The 23,613-nt window shown below is 38.1% G+C and overlaps 1 protein-coding gene across 6 annotated transcripts in view; it reads left to right on the top strand.

Annotated features, from left to right (window-relative positions):
• UBAP2 (ubiquitin associated protein 2) overlaps positions 1-23,613 on the top strand; it is a 137,279-nt gene that overhangs the window by 87,703 nt on the left and 25,963 nt on the right. For 4 of the 6 annotated variants that reach the window (XR_013967794.1, XM_080820531.1, XM_080820528.1 and 1 more), the window contains exons 7-12: positions 280-334; positions 1,811-1,914; positions 8,688-8,753; positions 12,625-12,677; positions 18,047-18,114; positions 20,962-21,151. Coding sequence is in view for 5 of the 6 variants with exons in the window: in XM_080820531.1 (XP_080676657.1) it covers positions 280-334; positions 1,811-1,914; positions 8,688-8,753; positions 12,625-12,677; positions 18,047-18,114; positions 20,962-21,151 (536 nt within the window). In the remaining variant the exon portion in view is untranslated. The remainder of the gene's footprint in view (positions 1-279; positions 335-1,810; positions 1,915-8,687; positions 8,754-12,624; positions 12,678-18,046; positions 18,115-20,961; positions 21,152-23,613) is intronic. The other 2 variants (XM_080820532.1, XM_080820530.1) reach the window with 1 other exon arrangement.

The following is a 23,613-nucleotide window of genomic DNA, read 5'->3' as shown; positions in this document are numbered from 1 at the left end:
CACCCCCGAATAGTTAGTAATATAAGCTGCCTGTGTTAAGCTGCTGCATATCACGAGTACTATACAAGCAGAATTAAATCCCTTCTGTCCTTTAAAATCAGTAACTGTGTTTATAGTTGTGTCATTAGGGACCGGCAGATTGGCTGCACTGGATAGGAAAGTTGGTGGTGTTAGGGACAACGACATTGGTGTTTGGTGGGTGCATAAGAGAATGAAGTTGGTAGAATTATGATTGTGTAGGACATAAATACTATTTAACAGTACTATTTTGTTTTTAAGGATTTGGACGTGGAAGAGGGAGAGGGGCAGGAAGATTCTCAACCCAAGGCATGGGGTAAGTCTGAGCCATCCTATATTTACAGTTACTATCCTCTCTAGTTATTACTCCCAGTATTTTTCTTCTTCTGTCCTGTACCCAGTTTATTTATCCTGGTGAGTCTGATATTAATTCTATATTAAGAAGAGGAAATAGTGAAAAAGTGAAATAGTGCAAATAAAATAGTATCACAGTGGACTTTAGAGCAGAATTTCTGTCCTTGGCTCTGTTGACATTTTAGATTTAATAATAGGTTGTTGAGGTGGTGCAGTATCCTTTACATTACAGGATATTTAGCAACATCCCTGGCCTCTCCCTACTAGGTGTCAGTAGAACCCCTCCTCAAGTTGTAATGATCAAAACATGTCTTCTGATATTGTTAGATGTTCCTTGGGAGGGAGGGGCACAATCACCCCTAGTTGAAGACCACTGCCTAAGAGTTGTGTTGATAAATCCATTAATTTTCTTTGAATGGTGAGTAAATGCAATGTTTATATATGTAAAAGTGATAGTCCCCCCTCCCCGCCCCCATAGGTAGTGTAATCTGTTGTTTATTCATAATTTCTGGTTATTCTTCTACCTTTTGCTGCTTCTAAAACTTTAGCTTTCCTTGAAATTTTAGGGAAAGTTTTTAAGCTTCTTGTAGAAGCCATCTGTATATGACAGTGAAGAAAGGAAGGGAATTGGTTCTAGCAAAACCCTTTTGTCTCTTCCCTAGCTCCAGAGCAGCTCTGGGGGAAGGGGGAGGTGTTTGCTGACTTAGTGATATCTCTTGCCATTTCTGTTTCTTGAATGAGCTCATTGTGGTTGAAGGGAGGATGAATACAGAGGGCGCAGACTTGCTGGAACACTTTAACATACTGTATGTGCCCAGCCCAGTCGCTTTAGACTATTTAGTAGATTTTGTGGTTTACTTTCAAAAATATTCATTAGTGATTTTTTTTGTCAATGATAATCTCAGTAAATCTGAAAAAAGTTTTAAATTGTGTTCTGAAATTTTAGAAATAGTATTAATTTGGTTTTAGTTGGACTTCTGAATCATGGGTGTTTAGAATTTTAATGGAAAAAAAACCCTGAATGGAACATTTTCTTCAGATGCACTAAAAGAATCTAGCTTCTGAGTTGGGAAGAAAAGACTGTTTAAGTCTGGCCTTAGTTTTTAAGGGAGCTTTTCATTAGAGCCCTTATTCTTCCTAATACAATTATAGTTGTGCATATCTGTTTTAGGATGCAGAGGGCAGCAATTTAGGGAAATAAGGGCGTCATACAAGAGTGTATGGAAGGTCCCTAGTCAGTCACTGCTTTTCAGAAGATCTGCATCCTGATGGCCAGAAGACATAGCCATAATTAAATAGGAGGAGGAGTGTGAAGTTTCTTAAGGTGGCTTTTAGAAAGGACAGGGTGTTTTTTGGATGTGGGGGAAGATGATGTATGGTTGACCTTGTGACTTTGGCAATTGTTGTATTTATCTTAATTATTTTTTTCAAACCCAAGGACATTTAATCCTGCGGACTATTCAGATTCTCCATCTATAGATGAGTGTGTTACAAAGCCGGTAGTTTGGGAAGCTACTCATAATGGTGCAGATGAGGGAACTGGTAAGTGTCTGTTGTCAAAATCTCATTGACCGTAAAGTATTTGTTTTTTTTTTTCCTTCTGTACTCTGAGGGAGAGCCTTTAATTAATTTGTGTAAGTCAGTACAAAAACACACTCAAATCTCATTGTGTCAGATATATATATATATAAGTTCTTAGGGGAAGACTTGTTACTGAAAAGTACCATTCATGGTGGATAGAAGTTTGGCCACATAACGTAGTGGATGGTAGGTAAGTTTGGGCATCAGTTGCTTTTGCAGATTTTTTCTGTAGCCTGTTGTTTTTGGATAATTTCATTTTGGAAATTCATGGCTAAATACTTGGTTATTGACATGTTTATTTAATAGAGCTCCTGGGATTTTTTTCATGATAACATACATATATTAGCTCTTGGATTTATAAAAACCTGTTTTGATAATTCATGAATTCTAACCACAAATATAAAGGTATAGTTCAATAAATAATATAAAAGCAAACTTCCATGTAATACCTATCATGGTCAAAAAATAGGACTGTGCCACCACCACAGAAACAAAATCAGTGAACTAGAAATCAAAGATACTATAGAGAGGATCATCAAAAGTTATAAAAATGGTAATTTGAAAAGACTAGTAAAATTGGTAAGCTTACTCTGAGACTGATCAACAGAAGGAGAAGAAGCATACTTAATTGGTTATAGGAATGATAAAAGGGATATTGATATTAATTATAATTATAGTTATTGTAGTTGTAACATGTATTCTATATAATTTATATTTTACTATAATTACAATAGTCATTACAGTTGTAATTAATATCAGATATTAAAACATTGTAAGATACTTCATGTCAATAAATCTTGTGCTAACATTTGAAATTGCAGGTTAATCTCTCTCTTCAACACAGATGTAAAAATTTTAAGCCAAAATACCGGAAAACAATTCAGTAAGATAAAAAAGGATAATAACCTCATGGCATGTTAAATGTATTTTTGGTAGTCAAGTTTCTTTAACATTAAAAAACCAATCACCTCCTAGATATATACTCAAGGGAATGGAAGACCTAGCTTTATGTAAAAACCTTGTGTACTGATGATTATAGAAACATAATTCATAGCAGTCAAAAATGTTGAAACAAATGTCCTTCAGTGGATGAATGGATGAGTAAAATGTGGTATATTATCCATACAATGGAATGTTCATTCTACTATTAGAAGGAATGAAGTGCTGATACATACTGCAACGTGGATGAATCTTAAAGACATGATGAGTGAAAGAAGCCAGGCATAAAGGACCAAATACTTTATGTTGTGTGATTTCTTTTGTATGAAATATGCAGATCAGGCAGATAAATTGAAGTAGACTATTGGTTGCATAGGGTTGGGAATGTTTGGGAAAAATGGGGAGTGACTACTAATGGGTTCAAGATTTCTTCTTGGGAGTGATGAAAATATTCTGGAACAGATAGTCATGATTGTTGTGCAACTTGTGAATATACTAAACGCTCCTCAATTGTATACCTTGAACGAGTGGATTTTATGCTGTATGAATTATATCTCAAAAACAAAAATAAGTATTATTCATACTTTTTTTTACAGTTTTTTTTTTTATTAAGATTTTATTTATTTGACAGAGAGTGATCCCAAGTAGGCAGAGAGGCAGGCAGAGAGAGGAGGAAGCAGGCTCCCCATTGAGCAGAGAGCCTGTTGTGGGACTGGATCCCAGGACCCTGAGATCATGACCTGAGCTGAAGGCAGAGGCTTAACCCACTGAGCTACCCAGGTGCCTCGTGTTCATGCTTCATCTGAGTAAAGCTAAACATCTTATCATTTCAGTAAGGAAAAGCATTTGACAAAACCCGACATCTTTTTTCTGATTTTTTAAAAAACTGGCAAATCTGGAATGCAAGGAAATTTCCTTAATCAGGTAGGGGATATCTACAAAACTTACAGCAAGTGTTATGGTTAATGGTGATGTGTTGAATATTTTTTCTTTACTATTCCTTTTTTTTTCTTTCTTTCTTTTTTAAAGGTTTTATTTATTTGACAGAGATAGCAAGAGCAGGAACACAGGCAGGGGGAGTGGGAGAGGGAGAAGCAGGCTTCCCTCCAAACAGGGAGCCTGATGTGGGGCTCAATCCAGGACCTTGGGATCATGATGGCTAAGCCACCCAGGTGCCCCTGTTCTTAATGTTTTCATATGCCAGTATATTAGAGGTTGTAATCATTGCAGTAAGGAATGAAAAAAGTCAGAAGGGTTGGAAAGAGAGGAAAAACCTGTCATTCCTGGCAGTGATATAAAAATCTCGTTAAATATTAAAATAAGGGAATTTTTAAAAAAAGATTTTATTTATTTATTTGACAGAGAGACACAGCGAGAGAGGGAACACCAGCAGGGGGAGTGGGAGAGGGAGAAGCAGACTTCCCGCTGAGCAGGGAACCCAATGTGGGGCTCGATCCCAGGACCCTGAGATCATGACCTGAGCTGAAGGCAGATGCTAAACGACTGAGCTGCCCAGGCACCCCAAAATAAGGAAGTTTTAAAAGGTACTAGGTAGAATTTCAGTAGATACATCTCTACAAACCATCAACAAAGAAAATGGAAAAAATAATGAGCCCCAAAAAACATCAAATGCTTAGGAAGAAGTCTAATGATAAGCAGGATGATAAGACTTATACCTATGAAAATATAAAATGTAAAATCTTATGTTTAAGATAATCAGAAGTTTCAAGAAGAAATAAATGGAAGGATACACCATTTTTATATATTTCAACTTTTACTGTTGAAATTAATTCTGACTCTGGTTGTATTAATTCGTGGTAGTGCACCTTGTGAAAATTTTTGCTAGTTTTTTAAAATGTCAGGTTTGTTGAGATATATTTCATAGGCAATAATATTTCTCCTTTTTAAAGGGTCCAAGTAGGTGAAGTCGAACAAATGCATGTATTTGTGTGACCACTCCTAAAATCAAGACTGTGTTTCTGTGCTAGCAACGAACAATTGCAAATGAGAATTAAAAAGGAAAAAAAGTACCGATATCAAAACCATGAAATATTTGTATTAAATCAAAGTGTGTGCAATATTTGTATGTTGAAAATTATGCATCTTGATGAGAAATATCAAGACCTAAGAAAGGAGAGAGATACTCAGAATTTATGAACTGGATCACTCAGTATATCATTAAAAAGTTATTTTTTCTCAAAGTGGTGTTTGGGTGCAGTATGAATTTAATAAAAATCTTAGCAGGGGCGCCTGGGTGGCTCAGTCTGTTGGGCATCTGCCTTAGGCTCAGGTCATGATCCCAGAGTCCTGGGATTAAGCCCCACATTAGGCTCTCTGCCTAGTGTGGAGTCTGTTTCTCTCTGCCCCTTTCCCGCTTGTGCTCTCTCTCTCTCAAATAAATAAAGTCTTTGAAAAAAGAATCCTCACAGACTTTTGTAGTGTAAATGGACAACTTGATTTTAAAGTTTTTGTAGAGGAGACGCCTGAGTGGCTCAGTTGGTTAAGCCTTTGCCTTTAGCTAAGGTCATGATCCCAGGATTCTGGGATAGAGTCCTGCATCAGACTCCTTGACTAGCGTGGAACCTGCTTTTCCCTTTGTCTGCCACTCCCCCCCTGCTTATGCTCTTGCACACACATGCTCTATTCTTTCTCTTTCTCTGGCAAACAAATAAAATGTTTTAAAAGATAGAGTTTTTATAGAAAAACACAGGAACTGGCATAGCCCAAAGAATTTTGAAAAAGAATAGCAAAACTTAGATCATACTCCTTGATTTCAAAAGTTACTTTATTTATTTATTTGATGGGGGGGGAGAGGAGCAGAGGGAGAGAGAGAATCTTTTGGTGGGGTAGGGGTGGGGAGATAGAATCTTAAGTAGGCTCCTTATGCAGCATGGAACCCAACATGGGCTCTCTCTTATGACCCTGAAATGATGACCTGAGCCGAAACCAAGAGTTGGAAGCTCAACCCATTGAGCCACCCAGGTGCCCCTTAAAAAGTTAATCCAAAGCTACAATGATATGTGGATTTGGCAAAGCATTGAGGCTGATCAATTATGTAATAGCATATCTAGAATAAACCCACAGATACATGGCTAATTAATTGATTTAGGACAATAGTTTCAAGGCAGTTCAGTGGTATGTATTATACTGTCCTACACACAAAAAAATAACATCAAGTAGGTAATAGTTCTAAATGTGAAACCTGAAAGGACAACTTCTGAAGAAAATACAGGGGCAAATCTCAGGTCACCTTGGGTTAGGCAAGATTTCTTACATAGGACACAAGAAGCACAAATTATGAAAGAAAAACTTGGTTCTTGAGAAGAAAATAAGATGAAAGGACAAGGCATAGTTTAGGAGGAAATATTTATAAAACTCCCATTTTTTGTATTTTATTTTTAAGTAATTTTTCCACCCAACATGGGGTCTTAACCTGCAACACAGAGATCAAGAGTCACATGCTTTACTGACTAAGCCAGCCAGGCACCTCCAAACCCCCATTTGAAAAGGATTTGTACACAGAATATATAAAGAATTCTTAAAACTCTTAAGAAAACAAGCAGCCCAATAAAATAAATGAGCAATTAAAAATGAACAAAAAATGAAAAAGTTGTGGAAATGGATAGTGGTGTTGGTTTGTATAACATTGTGAATATACTTAATGGTAGTGAGTTCTACTAAGAAGGGTTAATGTGGTAAGGTTTTTTGGGGGGGGTGTATTTTAAGTTTGTTTTTTTTTTTTTAATATTTTTATTTATTTATTTGACAGAGATCACAAGTAGGCAGAGAGGCAGGCAGAGAGAGAGGAGGAAGCAGGCTCCCCGTGGAGCAGAGAGCCCGATGTGGGGCTCAATCCCAGAACCCTGGGATCATGACCTGAACCAAAGGCAGAGGCTTTTTTTTTTTTTTTTTAAAGATTATTATTTATTTATTTGACAGAGATCACAAGTAGGCAGGGAGGCAGGTGGGGGTGAGGGGGGTGGGGAAGCAGGCTCTCCACAGAGCAGAGAACCTGATGCGGGGCTCGTTCCCAGGACCCTGAGATCATGACCTGAGCCGAAGGCAGAGGCTTTAACCCACTGAGCCACCCAGGTGCCCCTTAAGTGTATTTTACCAAAATAAAAAGATGACCTATAATTGTACACACACTTTGTATCTATGCCAGTTTTTGTTTTGTTTTGTTTTAATTTATTTGACAGAGAGTACAAGCAGGTGGGACAGTAGGCAGAGGGAGAAACAGATTCCCCGCTGAGCAGGAATCCTGACATGGGGCTCTGTTCTAGGACCCTGGGGTCATGACCTAAGCTGAAGGCAGATGCTTAACTGACTGAGCCATCCAGGTGCCCCGTGCCAGTTTTTTTTTTTTTTAATTGTTTTTGTGCTATTAATTATGGGGCATGTAATCATTAGGTTGATGGATAACTTCCAGTGAATCTGTAGTTACTTTAAAATAAAAAGTTATTTTAAAAATGAGCAAAAAGTTTGAACAGATACTTCAGAGAGGAAGATAAAAATGTGCTCATTGTCATTGGTTGTAGGAGAAATCAAAACATAATAGGCAGCCACTTTTCATTAATAAAAATGGCTTTAGAGGTGTGCCTGACTGCCTCAATCAGTAGAACATGCGAACATCTTGGAGTTACAGGTTCATGCCTTATGTTTGGTGTAGAGGTTACTTTAAAAAAAAAAAAAATCTAGGGGCACCTGGGAGGCTCATTAGGTTAAGTGGCTACCTTCAGCTCAGGTCAGGATCCCAGAGTCCTGGGATGGAGCCCTGAGATTGGGCCTCCTGTTTGGGAAGCCTGCTTCTCCCTCTTCCTCTGCCTGTTGCTCTGCCTGCTTGTATTCTCTTTCTCTCCCTCTCTCTGTCAAATAAATAGTCTTTTAAAAAAATCTAAAAAAATAAATGGCTAGAGAAGGAAACTGACGCTACCAGGTGTTAGTGAAGGTGGCAGAATAACTGGAACTCATACATTCCTGGTATGAAAGCATACATTCACAATAGTCTTATAGTCCCAACCCTTGTTTTTTATTGAAGAGGAAAGAAAACATAGCCACACAAAACCCTGCACAGAATGTAAAGTAGCTTTATTCATAACCTTTACTGATTTTGAAATCAGGTGTTAAAACAATGTTGAATTAGTTGATTAACTGTTAACTTTTCTTTTTTCTCATTCTGCTTCCTGTTCTTTTCCCTTTTGTCTTGTCTCTATCGCTTCCCCTCCCTTCCCTTCATTCTCATTTAGGGTAGCTAATTCCTTGCTAAAAAATAAACAAATGTGTTTAATGCAGAATACAGTTAAAGGATTCTGTTGATAGAGCCTGGCTGTTTCTCTAGGGGCATCATAGAGTGGCATTGTCTTGTTGAAAACAAGAGAGTTCTAAGTCTGGCCCTCAGCCATAATTATAGGCTCAGAAACCTGACTTTTGACAGGATAATAGATCCAGAGCAGACCTCCATTAACCAAAATAGACTGAAAGGTAGTCAGAATGCTAGATTATTAAATGTAAACATACTAAGTATAACTTGCTAAACACTGGAATGCTCTTGACAAGTGGGAAGGGAGTTTGATGAACAAGACTAGTTGATAAAATTGAATGTTCAGAGGCCATCTGGCTAATAGGATTTATACTTGAGTCACAGGGCCTGTAACTTCATGGATTGCAGGACGTTTTCTTCTCTGATGCACAGTATGAACTTAACTTTGATGCTTGACTTTCTCTAAGTTGCTGACCAGTTTCTCTTGATGAATACCTTTATTAATATGTTAAGACCTTCCCTTGTACATTTGCAGAACTGGCATCAGATGTTCATAATGTAGCTCAGGATCTGCCAAACAAAAATTCTTATGGACTAAAAGGTATGGTTGTTTAAATTTAAAAATTTCCCTGAGTTATGAAACTTCTGAAATGGGGGCGCCTAGCTGGCTCAGTCCATAGGGCCTGTGACTTTTGATTTTGGGGTCAGGTTTAAGCCGCATGTTGGGCACAGAGCTTATTTTTAAAAAAATCTTCTAAAATGCTTATAATATCTTCCATTTTAATCAAGGCTAGCTAAGAAAATTTCATCAGGTGAATAATTATAAAAACTGTATTTTTACAACTACTTGATTAAATATCAACTTTTGATTACAGAAGTATTTTATAGATTGGCCATCAGGACAGCATAGGTTTTTGACTCATTGTTTTCCTTTTTCCTATGTCTCTTCCTTATATGTGCTTTTGATAGTTGAGTTGAACCTAATGCATACACCTCAAATTTATTGTTGTAAGCTGAAAATAAGTTAATGTTCCTGATGTTTTCCTGTAGTTTGAGGTATAGGTTTATAGGTCTGTAATGGGGACCAAAGTCTTAGTGTAAAATTCTAATATTTTACAGTAGAATTAGGGCTAGAACTTAAATTCATCGATATGTAATGTTCTCATAATTTGTATACTACGTATTTAGAGTGGGTACTGCAGCATTTGGTCCTGATTCTGATAAGGGGCTGTACCCTGTGTTGCCTGACATAAGCACTTTACTATGTTGTGCCTCTGCTTGTGACTACATACATGGTCTTCTGCCATTTATTAAATGTACTAAGGTTCTGACTGTATTCTCTATGTCTAAATTTGTGTTTTAATTGTTTTCAGAATACCCCTATCTCTTAAGTGTTAGGCCAGTCTCTTTACATCATGTATATGAAAGTGTGCTTTAACTTAATACTACTGAGTACATTTAAAAATGATCACAGTAGTAAATTTTATGAGTATTTTACCACAACTTAAAATTTTTTTGAAAAAATACATTGTAAACTTTAGGATACTTTAATATTTTATGTAGAGGGCTTTTTAATTCTTTATTGTTATTTTTCTCCTTTGGAATATCCCTTCTTTATATATATCTTTCTAGCTATTTTCCAGCTTTCAAGATTGTTTCCCCCAAGATTTTATTTTTATTTATTTATTTATTTTTTAAGATTTTATTGTTTTATTTGACAGAGTGAGTGAGAGAAAGAGAGAGAGAGCAAGCACAAGGAATGGCAGGCAGGGGAGAAGCAGGCTCCCTGATGAGCAAGGAGCCTGATGTGGAGCTTGATCCCAGGACTCTGGGACCATGACCTGAGTTGAAGGCAGCCAATTAACCAAATGAACCACCCAGGTGCCCCTAAGATTTTATTTTTAAGTAATCTCTATACAGAGGGTGGGGCTTGAACTTACAACCCCAAGATCTAGAGTCCCATGATTTACTGACTGAGATAGCTAGGTGCCCCTGTTTTCTGTTTCTTGCTTAGGATGTTCCTAAAACTGCTCAGGTTGAGCCTCGGCTTTTCATAAAATTTATTAATCTTTAGAATACTGTCTCCTATGATGAATTTGACAGCATGATCATATAGTAGGTTGGATGAAGGTGGCATCAAGAACACTGTGTACTGGCCATCCTTTAAATTAATTGTGTCCTTTTAAAACTATACATTTACTTAGAGAAGTCTCGATGTATTCAAAGATTGGAGATTATGTATTATTAGTACCTAGAAGAAAGGCACATTGTAGAAGGAATATAAGAATGGAGAATACGTAGATGGCTTGCCTTAGATTTATTTAGCTTTGTGTACAGGGAGATCTCTACAAAGCCTGTGCAGAGGTCTTAGAGAACAAGTTTTCAGTACTGATTTCTGACTGGGAATAATTGCACCTTTTGTTTTTTCACGTAAACTATAATTTTTTTCTAGTTTTAAGAAAATATTTTAATGTAGCAAGATGTTTTTAGACCATGTAAATTCATATTTGTTTCATGATATTTATGGAGAAATTATGGAAATCATTAAAAGGTATGATGAATGAACCAGTACAGAGGATCAGATTGTCAGTTCAGATCTTTCTCTCTGAATCTTTACAGATATTTCAAGGATACATGCAGTTGAGAGGCACAGAAGAACAATGAGTACCTATATCCACATTCTTCCTTCCTATAATATATATGCCCTATGATCCACAATAATAGATGAAGTCTGTCAGTGATGTGTGTAGGTTTCTCACAACAGTGAATATTTTCAGGTTTGAAAAATCTTCCATGTAGTAGCATATCTTAGGTGATATTTTATAGGGAGCCATACTGCATACATTCATCAATTCTATGTTTGCCATAACCAGTCCTAAACTAGGGACATCCAGTCAGAAGCATTCCAACGAGAAGGACTCTTTTCCTAGGTAATAACCATCTATTTATGAGGCAGTTGGTTATTAGGTTATTGACTTGATTCCAAGGAGATTAGCTCTGGTTACCTGCCTTTTTTTCTCAAGAGTGTTTCCTTTCTTCTCTTCCCTTTGTCCTCTCCACACACAGACCTCATTATAGGTCAGATGCTCAGCTTATTTCTTCCGGTTGGAAGGAATGAAAACATCCACAGTCTTCCTGGTTGTGGTTATAGTTGATGTCTTAGTATATTTTCTTTTAAAAACCATTTTTCTCGGGGGGCGCCTGGGTGGCTCAGTGGGTTAAAGCCTCTGCCTTCAGCTCGGGTCATGATCGCAGGGTTCTCGGATCGAGCCCCGCATTGGGCTCTCTGCTCAGCGGGGAGCCTGCTTCCTCCTCTCTCTGCCTGCCTCTCTGCTTGCTTGTGATCTCTCTCTGTCAAATAAATAAGTAAAATCTTAAAAAAAAAAACAAAAAACCATTTTCTCGGGACGCCTGGGTGGCTCAGTTGGTTAAGCTGCTGCCTTCGGCTCAGGTCATGATCCCAGAGTCCTGGGATCGAGCCCCACACCAGTCTCCTTGCTCAGCGGGGAGATTGCTTCTCTCTCTGCCTCTGCCTGGTTGTACGCTCTCGCTCGCTCGCTCGCTCTCTGACAAATAAATAAATAAAATCTTTAAAAAAAATTTTTTTTCTGGGTATATATTTGCATGTGTAGTTAAAAATAATGGACCTGTACTTATATAGGATCTCTGAATACTAAAGTCAATATTTCTGGACACAAATGCTTTTTTTTTTTAATCTTTTTAAAAAAAACTTTTAAAAGGGATTTTATTAATTTGAGAGCTAGAGAGGGAAAGGAGGAGCAGAGGAAGGGACAGAGAGGGAAGGAGAAACAGACTCTCGCTGAGGAGGGAGCCTGACTTGGGGCTCGATCCCAGAACTCCATCTGGGATCATGACCCAAGCTGAAGGCAGACGCTTAACCGACTGAGCCACCCAGGTGCCCCCACAAATGCTTTCTTTTTAAAACGCTTAATAATTTGATAGCTGTTTGTTCTGTAACAGTTGTTTGAGCAGATCCTCTGTACCCAGTCAGGAGTTAAAGCACTGTAATTCATGTCAGCAGGACTAACTTATAGGAAATCATAGAATGGAACAGATATCTTACAAATATGAATTCAGTAATCTACATGAAATTAGGGTCCAAGGCAGACCAGCTTCATAATTAATTTTGTTCTGTTTTAAATTTTATGTATCATAAGGATCTCATTGTATTTGTGCTGTGTTCATACTTTCTTGCTCATGGCAGAATTGCTTGAATATGATCTACACTGACGCAAAATAAGTTTGAGAAATTGCTTTGAGTTTATGTGCATAGTAGCTAGCTAAGTTGGTATTTGACAACATGACATTTTGTTGAGAATAGCTTCATATTTCTTGGATTGTAAACTGAATTCATGAGATACATGACACATCTTGTGCAATATACAACCGAGAATTATTTGGAGTAAGATAGTATTTGGCTTTGTGATGTAAACTGTGATTATTGTCAACAGGCACCTGGAAGAATTCCGTGGAAGAGTGGACAACAGACGACTGGACTGAAGATGTAAGTATTTAGCATCAGATTAAATTTGTCTTCCTTTTGGTTTCTGACAGGGGCATGCATTCCTTGAAGAAAGCTGGAGACATATTATAGTTGTTCATGGTTCCTTTTTGGATGTCTGCGATTATCATGTTTTTTAGCAAATGCTTCTCAGAAAGAAGTTGGAGTTTTGAGATTTAAGAAACTTGGTTTTAAAGCATCCACTTCTGAGTGCCTGGGTGGCTCTGCTGTTAAGCTGCTGACTTTGCCTTAGCTCATGATCTCAGGGTCCTGGGTTCAAGCCCCACATCGGGTGCCCTGCTCCATGGGAAGCATGCTTCTCCTTCTCTCACTCCCCCTGTTTGTGTTCCCTCTTTTGGCTGTATCTCTGTCAAATTAAAAAAAAAAAAAAAAAATCTAAAGCACCCACTTAAAAATGACCAGTAGTAAAACAGGGTTGAAATCATTTTTCTTCACTTATTTTCTGTTTTGTTTGTTCTTTTTAAAAAATTTTTTTTTAAATTTTTTAAGATTTTATTTATCTGAGAGTGAGAGAAAGTGCTCAAGCAGGGTGAGGGACAAAGGGAGAGGGAGAAGCAGGGTCCCTGCTGAACAGGGAGCCAGATGTGGGACTTGATCCCAGGACCCTGAGATCATGACCTGAGCCAAAGTCAGATGCTTAACCACCTGAGCCACCCAGGCTTCCCTTGTTTGTTCTGATAATCAACTGATGGTGTTGCCCTGACCTTTTATTTTTTATAGTATTTTTATTAACGGAGATGGTATTTGGGTCACAGCTGAAATTAACCTGAATAAGTGATTCTGGTTCTAGGCCCCAACCCCTTCTTCTTAAAACTAGACTCTTGTTATATTCATTTATTTCATAGACATTTTTTAGTGTACTACTTTAGTTCTGGTAGTGTTGATCTGTAACTCTGGGCCCAGCATAAGATATTTTTTGATTAAAAAAGAATTTAACTTAAGAAAATGTAACTGAACAAGTAGCCCTATATTTTATGTATTTTATATTTTATACCAATTTTCTGTTTGACTCTCACGCTCCAAAACAGGTGTATGTACATCATAGAGAGCAAACATTGTGTGGGTGAGAATAAAGAGGTTATAAGTGTTGACCTTTATTTATTTAAATAATGGGTTTTAAATTTATTCATTTTTAAGTAATTTCTGCATCCAGTATGGGGCTCAAACTCATGAACCCAAGACCCAAGAATTGCATGCTCTACCGACTAAGCCAGCCAGGTGCCCCCGATATTGACCTTTAGTATCACATAAAATGACCCAGACTTTGAAAATTTTTTTCCCGAGAAAAATTTCCTGCTCCCCATACCGTTTTAACAAGTATATTTTTATTTATTATTTTATAAGAATATATATACTTTGGAGATTTTATTTGAGAGAGAGAGACAGCACAAATGGAGAGGGACAGAGGGAGAGAGACAGGCAATCTCCCAGGACCGTGAATTTATGACCTGAGCCAAAGTCAGATGCTTAACAGACTGAGACACCCGGGCACCCCTACAAGTACATTCTTAAAGAAATGAGCTATAGTATGCCACCCCTTTTCTGCTGCAAAGCAGTATTGTGTCTGGTTTGTTAGTGAGCAGACTGGGTTGAGTATGAGGAAGCAAGACAATAGAGGTGCTCATTTGATTGAGATTTAAGGTATGTATTCATTTCTGCCATATATTAACCATAACTCTTTGGGGTATGATGTCATCAGGCTCTGTAGTACTGGTAATATGGGGGTGTTGGACTAGGTGGATGCTTTTCTTGAATCAGTGGAGGGATGGGTACCAGTGACGAAGGAAGATAGAGTGAGCAGCTGTGGGAATTTCATCTTACTTGAAACAGAGCTGTCCAACTTTTCAGTGTTTTTGTTACTAGAACTTTTGCCAAGTGTTTGTTTGGGAGGAAAAAATATTTTCAGTGCTAGAAGCTTTAGATCTTTTTGGCTTTTGTCTGGGTCAGCAGGCAGGTTAGAAGATGAGCAGGGGGGGCGCCTGGGTGGCTCAGTGGGTTGAAGCCTCTGCCTTCGGCTCAGGTCATGATCCCAGGGTCCTGGGATCGAGCCCCACATCGGGTTCTCTGCTCAGCAGATAGCCTGCTTCCCTCTTTCTCTCTGCCTGCCTCTCTGCCTACTTGTGATCTCTGTCAAATAAATAAATTAAAAAAAAAAAAAAAAAAAAAAAAAAAAAAAAAAAAAAATTATTAAAGAAGATGAGCAGGGGATCAGAATGCAAAAGGCCATGGGGTGCCTGCGTGCTGAGTTGGTTAAGCGGCTGCCTTTGACTCATGTCCAGATCCTAGCATCCTAGGAATGAACAGCTCATTGGGCTCCCTGCTCAGCGGGAGTCTACCTTTCCCTCCCCCTCCCCTGTGCTCTCCTCTCTCTCCCTCTCAAATAAAAATAAAATCTTTAAAAAAAAAAAAAGAAAAGAAAAGAAAAAGGCCTGTATTCAAATTCTAACTGAGCTGACCTGTTGACTGAGTGATGCATCTTTCCTTATTGAGCCTTCCCTTTTCCACCCAGTGTAATGAATATTGTAACAGTTGTCCTGTCTGACTTTGGATTAGTTGTTCTGTGGGTTAGATGAGGTCTTTGAGTGAACATTGTTAACAAGCAGTTCAGGGGCACCTGGGTGGCTCAGTGGGTTAAAAGCCTCTGCCTTCGGCTCAGGTCATGATCCTTGGGTCCTGGGATCGAGCCCCGCATCGGGCTCTCTGCCCAGCGGGGAGCCTGCTTCCTCCTCTTTCTCTGCCTGCCTCTCTGCCTGCTTGTGATCTCTGTCAAATAATAAATAAAATCTTAAAAAAAAAAAAAACAAGCAGTTCAAATGTATACACATAGAGATTAATATTCTTCTGGAGAGCCCATATTATGTCACAGTATAATTTGTAATTAGTGATAAGAATTAGCATAGGAAATTTGGATGTCTTTTCTCAAAGTATCCAAAAAATTTAAAACTTTCCTGATATAAAATAATGGTGATTGAAACATGAATAATCTAAGATACAAATAGAAAATTCCATGTAGAACTTAGAACAAAACTGTTGGAGTGCCTGGGGGCTCAGTCTGAATTAAGGGTCCAACTCTTGCTTTCAGCTCAGGTCATGATCTCAGGGTGGTGAGGTCAGGCTCCATGTTGGCCTCCACATTCAGCAGGTGTCTGCTTGAGATTCTCCCTCCCTGCCACACTCACTTTCTCTCTTTTGAATAAATAAGTAAATCTCTAAGAAAAAACCAAAACAACAATACCTATTAACCCTTCCTTACCTACTCCTTTTTTTTTCCCTTTAAGTAATTTCTGCATTTAGCATAGGGCTTGAACCTGCAAACCCAAGATCAAAGAGTTGCATGCTCTACTGACTGAGCCAGCCAGGCTGCAGCCACTTTAAGTAATTTTTATGTATTTTCTTCTGATTTTTTTCTTTTCATAAATTCTAAAATACGGCTTGTGTCTTTTGAAATCTGAGATTGCTTACTTTTTACATACTTTTTAAAAAAGATTTATTTTTAAGTAGCTTCTGCACCCATCGTGAGGCTTGAATCAAGAATCATATGCTTTTTTTTTTTTTTAAGACTTTATTTATTTATTTGACAGAGAGAGAGATCACAAGTAGGCAGAGCAGCAGGCAGAGAGAGAAGGGGAAGCAGGATCCCCGCTGAGCAGAGAGCCCGATGCGGGGCTCGATCCCAGGACCGAGAGATCATGACCTGAGCTGAAGGCAGAGGCTTAACCTACTGAGCCACCCAGGCGCCCCAAGAATCATATGCTTTATTGACTGAGCCAGCAGTTGCCCCTCTCCTTTTTTAGAAAATAGAGAAGGAGGAAACTAATTTTCTGTATTCTACCAAGGTTAAATAGGATGTCAGTGGTTAATGTGGTTCTCATTTGCTTTGAACTGTTTACTATTTTTGTGGCTTTGCTTTTCACAGTTACTCCTTTATTGCTTTTCTCTGTGTCTTATAGAATCTTATGTATTAAATAGAGTTAAGGCAAAAATGAATTCCTTGGGGGCTCTTTAAGATACCACCTTGGAACAGGTGCAGTGTAACCCCTATTCAGCACTATTTATTTATTTATTTATTTATTTATTTATGTTTAAGATTTTGTTTATTTATTTGACAGAACACAAGTAGGCAGAGAGGCCAGCAAAGGGAGAGGGAGAAACAGGCTCTCCACTGAGCAGGGAGCCCGACGTGGGGCTTGATCCCAGGACCCTGGGATCATGACCTGAGTCAAAGGCAGCCAGTTAACTGACTGAGCTGACCGACTGACTGAGCCACCCAGGTGCCCCTTTTATTGATGAACACCTCCTGTCTACTCTGCCCCTGCCAGAATATTAATATGTGAGGCAACCTGATTTTTATACAGTGTTTCAGAGTTCTGAGACTGTTAGAGTTGATAAGTATCACAGCAGTCTTTGAAAGAGATTTTCTGCAGTTTCTCACATAATCTCATTAGGTCATCATTTTTCAGCCTTTGAGAGTTCATACTTTGAAAACGTGAAAAGAGCCTACCTTTCAATAATGTGAGTTGAAGTTTCAAAAAATTTTATCCTGGGTGCCTTAAAACTTAAAAGTGCATTTAGACAATATGTATAAATCTAAAATAATTGTATTCACTGAAAAAAGCCAGACCAAAGAAAACTGCATATTTTAAAATTCCACTTATAATTCTAGAAATTGCAACACTCATCTGTGGTGACAGAAAACACATTGGTGGTTGCTAAGGTAAATAGTAGGAGGGATTGCTTACATAGGGACAGGAGCAAACTTTTGGGATAATATGTTCATTGTCTTGATTTTGTGATGATTTCATGGGCATAGTCATATGACAAAACTTAAGTTATTCGGTTTGAGCATTAGCAGATTATTGAATGTGGTATAACCTCAACATAGTTGTTTCTATATAAAAATGGAAACCTATGACTTAATAAAAAAAAGAAATACAGATTTACTAATAACAAAAATGCTAAAACCGTCTGTTTCGGGGGAAAGAAAATGTCAGGGTTTTTTTGCCCTTCCAAACATTGGGCATTTGTGGTGGTTTTTATTTTGTGTATGTCGTTTTGTGTAATGTCATTTTGTATTCTCATTTTGTGTAATGTCAAATAGAACCCTGGTCTGACTTAACTTCATTCTTTCCCTGATGTGAAATCCTTTTTATGCGTTTGCCAATCTAAAATTACCTTCACCTGAAGAATATTACTTGTCATTATCACTTAATGTATTTCCTTTCTTTTAGATTACTTTTTGGGTGAAGTGTAATAAGAGTATCATTGACTGAAAACTGTCAGAAATTTGATACATTTTTAGTTTCATGTTCTATAAAATAAAAGCAAAGTCTTTTTTATTCCTTTCCAAACAGCTTTCTGAAACAAAGGTCTTCACGGCCTCAGCTGTTCCAGCAGAGAATCACGTCACACCTGGGCAAAGGTAAACAATTTTTGTCACCTTTTGTCTGTTATTCAAAGCATAATTTAAATTTCTTGCTCAGGAAATTTGTTTTGGGTCCTATTAGGTCTCTTTTTTTTCTTTCCTGGAATCTCTAAGTTTTTAACTTTTTCCTTCTAAGATTTTGTTTTATCCCTAACCTTCCTTGTGAGCTGACAGAGCCTCCATCATTTTCTAATTTATTGTATTCTCTGATGAATTAAAATAGCGATTATGTTTGTGACTTGTCATCATTTGCGATAGAGATTATGTTAAGCCTGTTTTATTTAACTTAAATTATTTTTAAAGACCTTTTTATTTTTTTAAGTAGTTTTACCCAACATGGGGCTCAAACTCAAAACCCTAAGATTGATAGTTGCATGCTCCACTGACTGAGCCAGCCAGGCTGGCTTAATAATGTTAAGCTTATTTAATAATGTTTAACTTATTTAATGGTTCTTTTTTATTTTTGTAAATATATGGTTTTTTAAAAATTCACATATAATGTATTATATGTTTTCAGGGGTACAGGTCTGTGATTCGTCAGTCTTCCTCAATTCACAGCACTCACCATATAGCACGTACCCTCCCCAATATCCCTCACCTAGCCACCCCATTCCTCCCACTACCCGTGTGCAAACCCACCCCCCCCCCACCCCCACCCCCGGCAACCCTCAGTTTGTTTCCTGAGATTAAGAGTCTCCCTCTCTGGTTTCATCTTTTTTCATTTTTCCCTCCCTTCCCCTATGATCCTCTGTCTTGTTTCTCAAATTCCTCATATCAGTGAGATCATACAGTAATTGTCTTTCTCTGATTGACTTATTTCACTTAGCATAATACAATATATTGTTTTTTGACAGATGAACCTAATACAAAATATCCTTTGGTTTCTATGTATAATACCATTTATTTAGATCTTCTGAGGCTAAGACAAACTTCTCATTTTATATGGGCTCTACTAGTTTTTTTTTGTTTGTTTTATTTTGTTTTTTAAAAGATTTTATTTATTTATTTGACAGAGATCACAAGTAGACAGAGAGGCAGGCAGAGAGAGAGGGGGATGCAGGCTCCCCGCCGAGCAGAGCCCGATGCAGGACTCGATCCCAGGACCCTGAGATCATGACCTGAGCTGAAGGCAGCAGCTTAACCCACTGAGCCACCCAGGCGCCCCGGGCTCTACTAGTTTTAATCTAGTCTCCTAGATTACAGAAAAGGAAGGAGTTTTCAGAAAAATAGAAACATTAGAATGTGCAGAAATGAATTTTTTTTAAAGACTTTATTTATTTGAGAGAGAGAGAATAAGTGAGAGAGAGCATGAGAGGAGAGAGGTCAGCAGGAGAAGCAGACTCCCTGGGGAGCAGGGAGGCCAATGTGGGACTTGATCCCGGGACTCCAGGATCATGACCTGAGCCAAAGGCAGTTGCTTAACCAACTGAGCCACCCAGGCACCCCAGAACTGAATTCTTTTTTTTTTCCCCCCAGAACTGAATTCTTAAGAAGCATTTATTTACATCCTAGTTTCTACAATAACTCAAAAAACCTTTGATTATGGTTTCAAAATGCAATGATCTAAGAGGATGAAAGCCTTTCTATATATGACCTCAGAAAATTGAAGGAAATTTTGAATCTGACACACTTAATTTTGTGCTAAATGAGATGGTTGTAAGACTTCATTATAGGGAAATAAAAATGAACAGAGGTTTTGTGAATTGCTGGGAATTTCTTAAGTGGATATAACTTCCTTACTGTGTTCGTTACTCAATTTCATAGGATCATTTTCACTAAAAAAAAAAAAAAAAAAAGAAGCAGGCTCTTCCCCTACTCAGTGAAACAGGAGGGAAAAGATGGGACCAGAGGTCACGATTGGGAATGGGAGGGCATTAAAAAACAAAACAAAACAAAACAAAAACAAACACAACTGACTGGAAACTGGCCTTTGAAAGGGTTTAATGGAATAAATTACTATGTGTGTTAATCCTGACCACCTTACAGGTTCTGTGGGGAAGAGTTAGTAGCTCACTTACATGTCAGGTAGTATAGGTCTAGAAGATTATTTCTTACTCATGCTTTTAGGTTTTCAGGCCATGATTCTCAGGTTGGAATATCTGTTTTTCTGGGGACATTTACAAGAGTTGTAGCTAACAGGGCATTTGTGCATTTTTTATATTTTGCACATTTTTCCTGAATATTTTTTAAGATTTTTGAAATTCATTTGACAGAGAGCAGGTGCACAAGCGGGGGAAGTGGCAGGCTTGATCCCACTTGAAACGTAGGCAGATGCTTAACAGACTGAGCCACCCAGGCCCCGCTTCCTGAATTTTTAAGAGAGAAAATCATTGGAGTTTTATATAAACTTAAATTATATTATAGCTTAGAATGTAGAACTCACAGCGGGTATTTATGATAAATGGGAAACTACTTGAATTGTCTACCATGACTGTGGTTCTCATTCCCCCAAAACAGGGATTCACTCTCCTTGAGGCAAGTTTAAGAAACTTAAACTGAGTTATGAATGGGGCAAAATATTTTACAGAAAATGAGCCAAACTTCATAAAATTGTTTATTTACTCATTTGCTCCAAGTTTTCAAATCAGTTGTTATTGTGCTGTTTCTGTGGAGCTGTCTTGATGCACCTTTTCATTTCTCTGCCAAGTCCTGCTTTAGTCTCTGTGGCTTTGTATGCTTTTTAAATTTATGCTGTCCTTTTGGCTCCTTTAAACTCCAGTTTCCAAAGGTTTTCCTCACTTAAATATTTTTAACATGAATTTACTCAATATTGATTCACTTCTCAAATTCATTATTGATAAGATTTTCTTTTGACTCGTACCTCATTTGCTTTTGTCTGCTTAGCATTGATCTGGTAGCCTTGCTCCAGAAGCCTATTCCTCCCAGTCAAGCCTCAGAAGTCAACTCCTTTGAAACTTCCCAACAGCAGGGCTTTGGTCAAGCCCTTGTCTTCACAAATTCTCAGCACAACAATCAGATGGCACCAGGGACTGGCAGCTCCACTGCTGTCAACTCCTATTCTCCTCAGAGTCTGGTAACTCACTTTTTTTTTTAGTATGGGATTTGAAGAAATGTACCTGTAAGCAAATGTATTCTAGAATGACACTTGCCTTATAATTATTTTATAAATAAAAATATATCTACAGTAGATATTAGTCCAGAAAACAATGATGTGATAATTACCAAGCACATATCTGATGTTGCCATGTGGAATTCAGCTACTCTGAGTTTTCTGGACAAAGATTAAAAATACTTCTTCTTTTGGGGGGGCAGGGTAAAGATTTTATTTATTTATTTGACAGAGAGCGAGACCGCAAGAGCAGGAACACAAGCAGGGGAAGTGGGAGATAGAGAAGCAGGCTTCCTGCCAAGCAGGATCCCAATACGGGTCTTGACCCCAGGACTCTGGGATCATGACCTGAGCTGAAGGCAGATGCTTAATGACTGTGCCACCTAGGTGTCCCCCAAAATCCTTTTTTACAATTAGTTGAAATCTTAAGTCGTAATCACTCAGGCATCCTTCTTATTAGTAATTTTTTTCTTGGATTTGGTTTGAAAGTCTGTCTGTACTTATGACATGAAAATTTTCATTTGTTTTCCAGTTTAGTTAAATGCAGATGTTTGTCAGAATTGGCTTGCTAAAATCATGCTAAAACATTTCTAGGTGCTTATATTTTTTGTATTTTTGTTTTGTTATTTGTAAAATTAGTGTACTTTTTCTTAACATGCCACTCCAGTGGAGGACCTTATAATATGATATGTTTTCATTAAAACAGGGGTATCTACTGCTTGCATATCTGGCTTTAACTTCGCGTGAAAATTTAGCTCCTGTCAGGACTCTAGGAACTGGTAGAGAAGGATATGAAGATAGGCTGATGGGAATAAAATTTTAGAGCATAGAATGTCAAAGAATGTGGCTGCAGAATGGTAAACTGAAGGCCCTAACTGTAGGCAGCTCTCATTTGGCAGTGGGGGGCTGGGAGGGTTTGGAATACAGATCCATAGCTTTCACTAGTGGGAATTATTTGGGTTCATTTGCTGTGTTTTATCTGAAATCTGTGGTTGAGAAACAAAATTTCATACGAATATGATATCTTGTCCCCTTACTTGACTCAAAAATCATTTGCTGAACCCTAATAAAATAGAGAATGAAATATGTAAACTCTTCATTGCTGTCTTCTACTCTGCAGACACGTCATGTCATGCATAACTGGCTTGGGACTTGGCATTTTTAGTGTCATTGATGATTATGTATGAGAGGGTGTCAGTCCTTGAAGTAGGACAGCCCAGGGCATGATGCTGTCTCTGTTTTGAGAGGGTCTAATAATACCCTCAAGTTTTGTTTTTTGTTTTTAAAAAAATTTTTTTTTGTTAAGATTTTATTTATTTATGTGACAGACAGATATCACAAGTAGGCAGAGAGGCAGGCAGAGAGAGAGAGGAGGAAGCAGGCTCCTTGCAGAGCAGAGAGCCTGATGCAGGGCTTGATCCCAGGACCCTGGGATCATGACCTGAGCCGAAGGCAGAGGCTTTAACCCACTAAGCCACCCAGGCACCCCTAATTTAATTTTTTAAAGTAATCTCTACACCCAGTGTGGGGCTCGAACTTGTAACCCTGAGATCAAGAGCCATACATTGCACCAACTGAGCCAGCCAGGGGCCCCAGTGCCTGCAAGTTTTGATTGAACCATTCCTGTCCTCTCCTCTTTTTGCCTTTCCATCTGCTACTGGAATGCTGATGTAATATCTAGGCTGACCTGCTGGAATCTGAGCCAGGACACTCATAGGTAGAACACAAGTAGTGTTTTTTGTTTTTAACAGTGCCTTCTGGTGTATTGCCTTTCATAATGAACAGCACCTTGAGAAACTGAAACAGGTATTGTTTAGCATATTACAACAAAGGTACTCAACCTACTGTACTTTTATAATCAATGGGGAACTTGAGTAAATAACAAAAGTAGTAATAATAATAATAAAATAATGCCAGAGTCCACATAGACCAAATAAGTCAGAGTCTTGGGATTGCAAGTTGGGCACTTGTGTATGTTTGTGTATATGTGAGTGCACACATATTTGTGTATCAATATACACATTGTTAAAGCTCCATTGATTAAAATATAGGTGAAATTGAGAAGTCCTGTGCTAAGTGTTAACCCAAAGCAAAATGTTAGTCCTTGATTCAGTGATTTCATTGTGTTGCAAAGCACACAAAAAGTGCATTTGATAATAGTTGATGGAGGATAGAGATCAGAAGAATAGAAGCATCATCCTGGAAGCCTTTACTGAAGAAGGGGGCTTGAACTGGGTTGTGGTGGATTTGGACAGCATGAGGAAGGACTCTGGAGTAGTGATAAATAATGTTAGCAGATTCTGTTATTTATGTGCAGAACTGCTTACAACCTAATGTTTTGCTCAGATTGGAGAACTTGAATTTCCTTAAAACAACTGGGATACTCCATGCCTTTGGACAGTGTTAACAGAAATAATAATTTCAAC

This window comes from Martes martes (genome assembly GCF_963455335.1).
Source record: "Martes martes genome assembly, chromosome: 12".
Lineage (NCBI taxonomy): Eukaryota > Metazoa > Chordata > Mammalia > Carnivora > Mustelidae > Martes > Martes martes.
The sequence above is the reverse complement of the archived record's forward strand: the minus strand, read 5'-3'. Positions and strand labels throughout refer to the sequence as shown.